The sequence below is a fragment of the Corvus cornix genome, chromosome 10 (assembly GCF_000738735.6).
Source record: "Corvus cornix cornix isolate S_Up_H32 chromosome 10, ASM73873v5, whole genome shotgun sequence".
Taxonomy (NCBI): domain Eukaryota; kingdom Metazoa; phylum Chordata; class Aves; order Passeriformes; family Corvidae; genus Corvus; species Corvus cornix.
The window spans coordinates 11,748,377-11,760,000 of NC_046340.1; the positions used below are offsets into that span (position 1 = coordinate 11,748,377).

General features: G+C 43.6%; 1 protein-coding gene across 2 annotated transcripts in view; it reads left to right on the plus strand.

The window, feature by feature from the left end:
- MAP2K5 (mitogen-activated protein kinase kinase 5) overlaps positions 1–11,624 on the plus strand; it is a 120,092-nt gene that overhangs the window by 65,869 nt on the left and 42,599 nt on the right. Inside the window, exon 17 of one of the 2 annotated variants that reach the window (XM_039557533.1) lies at positions 9,248–9,277. The exons of the other annotated variant lie outside the window; for it this stretch is intronic. Coding sequence (XP_039413467.1) covers positions 9,248–9,277 — 30 coding nt within the window. The remainder of the gene's footprint in view (positions 1–9,247; positions 9,278–11,624) is intronic. 2 annotated transcript variants of the gene reach the window in all.

An 11,624-nucleotide genomic window follows, 5' to 3' on the forward strand; every position in this document is an offset into this window, starting at 1 on the left:
ATACAAAATTGTCAGGAAATGTTCTCATTTTCCTTAATGCTCTTCTGAGCCTTTCAAATGGCTGGAATTTCTTTGCTGCAAAGCTGTGTGTGATGAGAAATGGAAGTGTTATTTGGGAGGTTAAGGAAACTGCCCCAAAAAACTTGCTAGGAGAGAGGGAAAAGTCTGGGATGGGAGTCCTGCCTGAGCTTTGAGAAATGGGGAGTGTTTGTGCTCCCTTTGAGGCAAGAGGGATCTGAGGGCACTCAGTCTTCCCTTCAGAAATAGAAAAGATAAATTAAAAATTAAATTAAAATATAATAAAATAAGATATGCAGCCATATCATCATCATTATTATCATATTATTATCATTATTATTATTATTGTAATGATTTTTGTTAGTTCATTTTTTTGAGTTTGCCTTTCTTCCTTCAGGATTTTTTGAAGGGAATGGAATTTAATCCATAACCTGGGGAAACTGTTTGAAAGTGTTTCATCACAAATAGTTTGTGTGTTTCCAGGAGGTTTTCCCGTGTTTTATTTAAGTGCTCTTGGGTTGACAAAGCAAGTTCAATTTAAACCAATGACATTGCTGTCACTACACTGCACACTGTGTCAGCATTTTCATTTATAAAAGCTGTTTTTCAAGGGTTTGTAACTCAGCCATAAAACACATCCAGGCTGCCCGGGCTGGGGCTGAGTTTGTGTGAGCTCTGGAACCCATTCCCTCTCTCCAAGAGCCGTGTCCTGCACAGGAGGAGAAATTAAATTGCCCAATATTTCTTGTTACTCTCCAATATGACTCTGATCCCACCTTCCCGTGGCTGTCATCCACAAGTGAACTCTAAAACATCCAAGGGAGGATAAAATACATCTGGTTGGGTTTTAATAGCAGCATCAAGGCCGGGTTGGATGGGTTTGGAGCAGCCTGGCATATAGTGGAAGGTTCCCTGCCCATGGGAAATGAACTTTAAGGTCCCTCCCAAGCCACCTCATCCTGGGATTCTGTGATATGCTTGCCAGGGCTCGTTTTATCTCCAGACAGAATTGGTGTAGTGTTAAAATGCAGGAAGTGAAAGCAATTTGCTAATGCCCAAAAACCAAGTAAATTTTGGAAGTAGAAGCTCGTGTGCTTGGCTTTTTGCTCCTCCTTCTGTGTCACATCCTGTTCTCTGCTTTCCACTGTCCTCTGTTCTCCTGTGTTCCAGGCCTTCTTTGAAAATTAAACTTTCCTACAGAGATTATCCCTGTTGCCTCCCCCAGGGAAAAGGAGTTTGTGCATCAGTTTTAATATTAGTTTCCTATTAATTCTTGAAACTCTCAGACTGAGAATTTTAATGCTTTGGTTACCAGAGTTCTCATGAACTGTGGATTTGTAAGAACTTTCAAGGGTTTTTAGCAATCTCTTAAGAAGTCATCAGGCATTTTCAGGGCTTGTGTGCATTCCCACACACAGGAAAACCAGGAATTACCCAACAAATGTGCCTTTCCTCATTACTTCAGGCATGTCTGAGCCCTGGTTGCACTGTCAGAGTGGTGGAGCTCAGACTCTTCATCCCTCTCTGGCTGGGAGCACAGAGGGAGCTGGAGAAGAGCTCACTCAGCCCTCAAAGAGCCGGAGGAAGATGCTTGAAGAGGATGCTCCAAGAAAAGCAGCTCTGCTTGGAGATGGTTCTCTACAAGCACTTCAGTCTTAAGGATGTTTAACTGCATAAAACTGGTGTCTTGAGCAGCGCCTGGTCAAGGAGGGAAGGTTTCAAATCTCCTTCTGAGGAGTCTAAAATGTGGGATCAGTTACATCTCATCAGCTTGGAAGCGATGCTGGTTCAAGGCCAGGATTGTGAGCTGATCTGAGGGAAGTTCTGCAGGATTTCGCTCATCTGTGGATGCTGTGGGTGCTCTTGGACCAGGTCACACCCTTATCTAAACCAGGGCTGCAGATGGGGTGCTTAGGGACAGGGTTTAGTGGTGGTAATGGTTGGACTTGATGCTCTTAAAGGTCTTTTCCAGCATAAAGGATTCTGTGATTCCCGGTGGTGGAGGAAGAATCTGAAACCCAGATCTTGCTGGTACAGCCTCATTTTTGTAGTAGTCTGGAAGAAGCAGCCTCAAGTTGTACCAGTGGAAGAAAAGTAACACTTTTCCTTTAGGACTAAGGAAAGCAAGGATATAAAAAAAGCTTGTTGTTGTTGTTATTGCAACGAGGCTCACCTTGTTGCTGTCAGGTTTTAGGGACCGTAGTGCTGTGATGTTTGTGACTCAGTGACAACTCCTTGTGCTCAGCCAGGCAGAGGAGCTGTCACGTGCACAACCCACTCAGCAACCCGAATCCTTCTTATTGAGGAATATTTATGGAGTTCCAGCCATTCCTTGTGGAATGATGCACTTCAGAAACTCGTTCTTGGGAGAAAGCTGGCCTATATTTTTATTATTTTTTTCCCCTGGAGCTATTTTGGGTGATTTGTCCAAGCAGTGCCCATCCCCTCCAGTTCCTCTCCCACCTCCAGCGCCCACCGGGATGGGGACAGACAATGTCCAGCCACACCACGAGCCTCGTGCTGGTGGGATTGGGAGTGGAGGGCCCAGTGCCTGAGGGTTGGGTCATGAATTAATAATTGCTGTGTGGTGGGGGAGGCCCCTCACAAGAGCTGGAGCCGGGAAGTTGCCTCGCAGAGCGCTATCAATCACTCAGTGACCAGAACTTCCAGTAATTAGTGTATTTTATGGGCCTTTGCTTCAGTGACTCGGAAGCACATATGCTCCACTCCCAGCTAAACTTAGCCCGAGTAATATTCCAGGATGATTTATCCGCCTGCTGCACTGGGATGTAACCCTATATTAGGTGAAGATTGTGAACTAAGCTGCAATAAAGTGGAAGTTTAGGTACAGTTTGTGCGGGTTGAGACCTCGATGGATCATTGTTGCTCAGCAATTGCTCTTAGGCCACTGTGGGCAGGGAAATAAATAATCCAGTTCTCCACCCAGGCAGAGGGATGAGGGGACAATTAAGGGATAACATCAGCTGTGGGTGTTTGGAATGTATATTTTATCTATGGGGTTACAGGGTTGTTTAATGTATATAACACAATATCGAATGTGTATTTATATTTTTATATATACGTGAGGGTGGTGAGGCCCTGGCACAGAAGCTGTGGCTGCCCCTGGGTCCCTGGAATGTCCCAGGCCAGGTTGGATGGGGTTTGGAGCACCCTGGGGTAGTGGAAGGTGTCCTGCCCATGGCAGGATGGATTAGAGGACCTTTAAAAGGTCCCTTCCCACCATACCATTCCAAGACTCTATCATTCTGTGTACTGTTTCCTATTCTTACTCTGTGTAATACAGTTGTTTCTACTTTGAAAGAGTCAAAAATTTAGGAAGTTTCCCTGCCTTTTCCCATGATTTAACTGCCTGTCCTGGCAGATGAACCCTCACTCCAGCAGAGATGAAGCTGAGCTGCATTTCCACCAGCACAGCCAAATTTAACCTATTTCTCCCCTTTTGTATCGAATTTAAATCCAGCAAACAACCGAGCAGGAAGCCTCTCTGCTCAAACAAGGAATCAAATTAACCCTCGTGGAGCGTTTGTGGAGATTTTGCACCTGACAATCACCCTGAAAAGCCCCTGGCCCACCTTTGTCCCTCTGGAAAAGGCGCTGCCATTCTCAGCGTCACCTTTGAAGATGCAGCACTAAAAGCCTGGTAGTATCCAGGATTTGTGGCCAGGCAGAAATGTGCAATTTAACCCTGATTGTCTGCAGCCTTTAGCTGGCAGTGCATTTGCTATAGTTCATATTTAAAAGAAGTCAAAGTGAAACTAATTATCTTTAATTAAGGCGAATTAGGGTTTGATTTTTAATATATTTTTACGCAGCGACAGAGCTGCAACTCATCTGCTCAAGCCAAGGAATGTCCCAAAGGTTATTAGGGCATATTTCTGGTGTTGGTAATAACCTTCCCCCTCCTAGCCCTGGCCACCAACAAATCTGTCACTTCATCCGTCTCCGTTGCGCCGCTCCTGCCCCTCCGCAGGGGTCGCAGATTCCACAAGTTATCAGCTAATGGCCTTATACATTAAAAATTGAAGCTTTCCTCACTCCGAGGCCTTGCAAGGCTTTGTTCTTAAGCCCCAGACACTTTGGAGTGCAGCTGCAAACTATAGGCAGAAGATTAAATTAATTTGTAACTCTTTTTTTTCTTTTTTTTTTTTTCGGGCCTGCATTACTAAATCCTGCACATTTAATTGAAACCCTACTTCAAGATGCTTTGTGTTTCTGTTCCTCTTTGTTGTCAGTTTAACCTCAGAAGCACTTTAACGCTGCTAAATTGCTGTTATATCCTTTTGGATTTTTTATTTTTTTAAAAAAAAACAACTCTGCAGTAAGAGGACAGTGAAATTGATATTAGAAGGAGAAGAAAAATCTTGGAGTAGTTTTTGAGGTATTTAATATTTATTAAGGTCCATACCCTGCAGAGTTTCAGGTGATTTTAAGCCCATCTATCTAGGAATGTATAAATTGGTCTTGGAATGAAATTTCACCTAGGGAATTTTATGTTATCCAGTAGTTAAGTCTGATTTTGAAAGTTTCCCGTGTCTGAGCGTGGTGGAGTGGCGGCTGCTTTTCCATAAAATGAGGGTTTAACTGCAGTGCACAATCTAAATGCAAAATCCTTGGATGGAAATTTAATTGTGTAAAATGTGCACAAGGTAATTAAGAACAAATTTTAGAACATTTCGGACTATAAAGTCCTCCTTCAGCTCCATCACTGGCGATATTGCGAGCGCTTATTTTCAATTTGCAGTTATGCTGAGAAACATGGAATGTGTCTAAATTAAGAATAAAAGCATCCCGTGCTCTCCAGTGTAACTGTAAATTAAAAAACAACTTGCACAACATCGACAATAATCTAAGTGGGAAACTTTATCGCCTGAGTGTCCTGAAAATATGTTTTGAACTTCCTTCCCTCAGACACTTTCCAAACAGGATACAGGCAGAGCTGCCGCTCTCATTTTATTCACAATATGCAGCAGGCAAGGAAGAAGTGAGCTGGAGAAAGCAGTTTGTAAGGGGGGGGTTTCTGGATTTCCCTCTTCGGTTCTAAAATGGTAAATCACATTATTTCAACAAGTATTTGAATTTTGTGTTCATTTAGCTGCCCGTTAAGTGTATTTGAGAAGAGGTTTTAGTTGCTTTAGTTTCCTTACAGTGCTCAGTCTAGAGGTTCTTCCTGAGTCAACACTTAATAATTTGAAATGTTGATTTTTTAAAATTGCAGTTGCTATCAAAATTTGATCGTTTGGCAAAAGTCATCATACACACACACTGTACCTCTGTTATTTCATAATCTGGGATTATTTCTCAGTTTATCAAGTGCTGGTTTAAAATCTGATGGTGTGTCCCATCCATCCATCCCCTGCCCAAGCCTTGGGGAAGGCTCTTTCTCAGGACACAACCTCACTGAGCTGTTTTAATTGCTCTTCTGGGCTATTACTGTGTTTAAGACAGGAATTGTTTTAAAAAACACACACCTGCACTCCAAAAAAACTCCTCCATGTAGCTGCTCCAAGGTGAAACGGGGTGGCAGAGTGTTTTCCTGGCACAATTCTTAGTGATTGGTCTCCTTCTTGCTTCTATTTCCACACTATTCTGCCACTGCAATTCACTGGGCTTTTTAAAATGAAGGTTTTTACAGTTCTTGTGTGGGAAAAGACCTCAAGATCATCAAGTCCAGCCATCAGGAAGGAATCCATAGGGAAATGAGAACCAGCTCCCTGAAGTTCAGGCATTCCCTCCTCAATATCGAGACATAAAACACTGATCAATTCCCAAACCAAACTCATGTGAATGGAAATATTCTATTTTTATTAAAATACCTTTAAAGAACTGCAGGTTCTGGAGTTTCATCCTGCAAATGCAGAGAAGTTTTGGACAATGTGTTCATTTGGTAGTTTTTGGATTTTCCATCCTGCACTGGGCTTGTTCCTCGTGTTCCTGTGACTTCCTTGAGACAAATGATAGTTTGAAAATCCCTTTATTGAATCTCTCATCTGTTTGTTGTTTGGGCTTCGGTTTTTTATCTTTACTTTCACTGGGACACTTTTTATAAATCTAAATCTACACACAGAGGTCACTGGTTGGCTGAACTTAAACCGTTTTACTTAGTAAATTTAATTAAGAAAATACAGTGCAACTCATAAGCAAATGAGTTTTTCCTAGTTTTAAACCAAACCACCCTCTTGAGTGTTGATTGCCTCGCTCGACCCCTGGTGATACAGAAACAGGCAAAATTAAAAAGGACATTAAAGCTTCATTAAATCTGAAACACATTTAGTACAGTGACATATCTGCAGGCTATTTCAGGGAAGATTACAGACTCTTTGCTAAGTTTCTTAATTTATAATACCTTGACAGTCTTGCAGGGAGGAAACAAGTCTGAGCAGATGAAGCCAGTGGTGGTTCAGGGGATGCAGAAGTGGCACAGGAGCTCTCCCTGCCTGTGTTTGCAGCTCTCAGCTTCACTGAGAAATGTTTCTTTTTAACAACCCCCAAAGAACTTGTTGCTGATGCATTTGGGGTCCTTCAGTGCTCATTTATACACCCTGTACTTATGTCTGGCTCTTTCCCCAGTTGTTCTGCTGCATTGGAGCCCCTGCTGAGGCCTGGAGTGGTCAGGGAGAGGGAGCATCAGGGGGAATGGAAATGCTTTGTTTGAAGTCATCATGGAGGCAGTGATTGTTTTTCTTAAATAACATCTGCAGAACGATGCTCTGTGCACAGAACCATCATTATCTTCTTGTTCCCTCTGTAGTTTTTCACTATTCTTCAGCCAGTCATTGGAAAAATCAGAACTTGCTCTGCTGCTGTTCACGGAAAACTGTTGGGCATTTATAGGTTTATTTCTAGGCTGTCACAACAGCACAGCTCCTCAGGATCTCAGATGTCTGCTTGGAACAGAAGGGTGGGGCTCCCAAAAGAGGAGAAGGTGGTAAGGGATGTGTTTTAGTAGCCCCTGGTCCATAACAGGAAATGAAGGGTCTTTGCTTAGCTCTGCAGCAGCAATTTTCAGAGCCTGCCATGAGAGCGCCCCGAGTGACTTTTCTGAGGTGGGAGTGGTCACAGAATTCTAAAATAGTTTGGGGTGGAAGGGACCTTCAAGATCATCTGGGCAGGGACAGCTTGCAGTGTTCCAGGCTGCTCCAAGCCCCGTCCAGCCTGGCCTTGGACACTGCCAGGGATCCAGGGGCAGCCACAGCTGCTCTGGGCACCCTGTGCCAGGACCTCTCCCCCTCCCAGGGAACAATTCCTTCCCAATATCCCATCCATCCCTGCCCTCTGGCACTGGGAAGCCATTCCCTGTGTCCTGTCCCTCCATGCCTTGTCCCCAGTCCCTCTCCAGCTCTCCTGGAACCCCTTTAGGCCCTGGAAGGGGCTCTGAGCTCTCCCTGGAGCCTTCCCTTTTCCAGGGGAACATTCGCAGCTCTCCCAGCCTGGCTCCAGCCCTCGGAGCAGCTCCATGGCCTCCTCTGGACAAGAATGTTGAAGTCAATATTGTGAAAGCTTCATTTAGCAGTAGAAAATTGTTAAAGTAGAAATTGTTTCATCTCTCTCACACAAATGCTCTGGGACCCACTCTGGGTTTGTGATGTCTCCCTCGAGGATCTGGCAGAAATCTGCTGGTTTTGCTGAGGCTCCCAGCCCAAGGGCTGAACTCTCCTGGGTTTGGAGAGCAGCTGGAATTGCAGGAAGAGCTCCATCTCTGCCTTGTTCCTGAGCTGGTGAGGCTCAGGGATGCCTGGTGCCCCTTGCCCACCTCACTGCAGCTCTGTCTGTGCCTGGCTCTCATCCTTAGGAGAGTTTTGTGCTGCCAAAAGGCTGAAATTTCACCTCGGGGGAGCTGCAATCTGGCCAGGTCAGGTAGCCCCAGCCCCAGGGGCTCAGGTGTCAGCGCCAGGGCAGTGCTGGGAGGCCGCTTTTGCCCAGCGCTGCTGTGGGGTTTGTCCCTCGTGGTGGGTGACACTGTGCCTCAGACCTTCAACGTTGCTGCTCGAGCTCAGGATGGTGGGAATGGGACTGGTTTATCCAGCTGGGAAATCCCTGGTGTCACTGCATCCATAACCTCTGTGCTAGGCCTTCTCTTCTGGAGGTCGGTAACAGGAGGAGTCTCAAAGGTTTTGTGGGGTGTAGGGAAGCTCTTGCCTCCTTTGTAGACTGTGGGGAGAGATTGGCACACCCACAGAGATCAGAACAGAGCTGCTCTGAATGCCCTGTGTCAGCTCAGGGTGTGCCAGAGGAAGTTCAGCCTGGATATTGGGGGGAATTCCTTCCTGGAAAGGGTTATCAGGCACCGGCACAGCTGCCCAGAAAGAGGGAGTCCCCATCCCTGGGGGGGATTTAAATCCATGTGGATGGGGCACTTGGGGATATGGTCAGTGGTGGCCTTGGGTGTGCTGGGGACAGTTGGATTTGATGCTCTGAGAGGGCTTTTCCATGTCATTCCATGATTCTACCCCTGACAACCCTGGTCCTTCTCTGAATGGCAGACAAAATAACTCCAAGCAGCTGTATTTTGCTGGAATTGTTTCCAAGGTTTCCCACCAAGTGGGAAAACCTGCCTAGTACGAAGAATTTCTCTTGGAATATTTATTAGTTATGGCCAATAGAATATTTTTAGACAATATACATAAGAATGTTGATTTTGGGACTACTCTGTAAGGCCTTAATTGACTTATAAAACAGCAGGGGCAGCAAATGCAGTCAATATCCTGGAAAAGTGGATCTGAAGGAAAGATGAGGTTTCTCTGTGGGTGCTGTGGGCTCTCTTCACATCCCACTCAGGTCTGACACCAACAGGGACGCAAAGCTCAGCTCTCTAACCCAGATTTTACCCTGAGCCAGTTAAGGAAGGACTTTGGGAGTTGAGAGCTGCTCTGCAATGCCTGCTCATCACAGATAATTATCAGCAAAGGGCAGTGTCTTGGCCTCCCTATTGAGGCTGAACTGGTTTCATTTCCAGTCCTCGGGAACTTGGGCATCAAACAGTGTCACTGAGGGAGACAAAAGGGCTGGAGAAACACAGGAATCCCGGGCAGAACGAGGGGTGATGGTTGTGAAGGGCCCATTCTAAATACAGCTCTTTGTGTCTGCAGAATCCCTGCCGCTGCCTTCCCCCGTTTATACAGTCGTGAGAGTTGAGTACTTTTCTCTCTTTAAGGAAATGTGCCCTCCATGCAAATCTCTATAACTAGACAAATATTATTTCCTTTCCCAGCTTGCTCTTGGGAGGTTTCCATATCCTCAGGTAAGATTGTTCATTACTGCTGTTTGCCACTGTGACATTCATTCCTATGTATGAAGGTGCAGAGAGCAATTGTGAACATTTGAGCCACATACAAATAAATCTGTCCTGTTAAATTGAAAAGTGGGATCTGGAAGGAGTCATTTAGAAGTCTCTATTGATTTTTTTTCTTTCCCCCCCCCCCCTTTTTCTCTTCTCCAAACTCTACATTTTCTTTCCCTGGGGACAATGAAAATTGTGATGATGTTAATGATGGTTTTGTTGTGAGATTAAAAAATAATCCAGTGTTTACAACGGGGCTTTGGAAGCAGGAAGGTGTATCTGCTCCTTTTTTTTAATAATTTAATTTTTAATTCCAATTTTGAGTAATGGTACGATGGTCTAAAATCTTCTCAAAAATAGAATGTGAACGGAATACTTAAGGGAGCTTCAGATTCTTCCTTTTAAGAGGACCTAATATTAGTATTTTATGTAAATACTGGTATTTTCTAAGTTTCCACCTGGAGCTGGTGGTAAAACTCTTTCCATCTCCAGTGGCAATGGTTGGGTGGATGCTGAGCTCTGCTTCACCACAGAATATTTTACTTTTTATGCTTAAAACCCCCATAAAGCTCTGAACAAAACAACCACTCCAGAACTAGGCTTGACGATCACTTGAAATTCTCATCTCGAGATGGATGTTAGAATTCACGGGAACAAACTGTTCAGCAGTTCCTCAAATTATTCTTTCCAGGGAGAGGGGGGGAAAGTGAAGTGTCCAGGGACTAAAATGAATTATTTGAATGTGGTTTTTATGTTTTCATATGTTTTATGAAGACTGTTCTCTGCATCTTGGTCTCTACAGCTCGGAGTGCCTGGAGGCATGTCTGATTTAAAGGTGGTGTTGGTCTGTGCTCTTTAAGCATCTATTAACTTGCTATTATTATGCAAATAACTGTTGTAATACACATACTAATTTATGCATGGTTAGATTATGCAGATGCCTCACAAACATGGTTATTGAATAATAGGCTGGGACTCATTCCCTCTCCCATTTTTATAAGCTGTTTTAAGCAAATTCTCCTGACACTTTTACGGACTTGGGAAGGTTTTGCCTGGGTGGAAATACTCAGATTTTTCACTTTGCTGTCTCTTCTGCAAAATGTTCACTGACACCATTAACAGAACAGACTCGGCATGTTTTATCTGGATTTTAAATGTATTTCTGGAGGAGAGGACTGGAAAAGAAGCTCATGTGTTGAAGAGCCCTCCACGCGTGGGGAACTCACTGAGGGTCTCGATGTTCGTGTATTTTATAACCTAAAATCCAGGTGATGAGGGGACAGTTTAAAATAACCCTCATGGAAGTGTCAGAGCACAGTGAAGGAAGTTGGAGTGTGGACATTCCATGTGGTTCCAGGCAAAAATGTCTCCCTGAACTGGGAGCAAACCATAATTGCTAAGTTTAAGATGCTTTTTGTTGTTCTAATTAAAAAGCGGATCGGGTTTGTAAAAGAATATTTGGTAAGGCAGTAGTCCATGAAATTGTATATATTTTTTAATGCAAAACGGTTGAGGAGGTGAAACTTTAAAATGTGGCTATTAAGCTTTTCAAGCAAGTGCTTTTCAGAAGGAATTTTATGTGAAGAATATGTATTTTAGGCCTGTGCTTACATGGCTGGTCAGGAGAACCCTTAGAAACCTTCTTTTGTTAGGGGGATAATTAATAAGGTTTTTAAATGTCCAAATATCTCTTTACTTTCCTAGTAAGGGCCTGATTCTGCCCATTCCTTGAGTAATTCCTCCTCCCTGCAGTGGGGTTATTCAAGGAACGAAGTTAAATCATGTGTGGTTCCAAATTTGTCCCTAAATACCTCGAAGTTGCTGAAAAATGGAGAGTGTGGCCATGTGGGTGGGAACACCTGAAATTTCCTGCAAATGGATGTTTGTCTCCAGCTGCAGCTGCAAAAAATATCTTCTTTTTCCTTTTTTCTTTATTTTTAAGACACAGACAAATGGTGTGTGTAAATTCAGTTTAAATGAAGAAGATTTATAGGGGGAAATCACTGCAGTGTGGAAATTCAGGACTCCTGCAATATGCCAGGAAAACTGAAGGATGATTATTTCATTTTCTGGCCTTTAGTAGAATATTTTAATGGCAGAACTTCCCACTTCTCATTTCCCACATCTTTGATAAGTATTTATTTTGCTGACTTATTAAGCAATATTTAATCTTTACAATTAAGTCTTATCTTGAAAGCACTTAAGCAAGTGAGCAACTGTAAAGTTGCTTATGGGTGTGTTTAGAGTTAATATAAAATTATTAACTCTAATTATATTTTTTGGTCTCCATATACAGAATATAATCTTC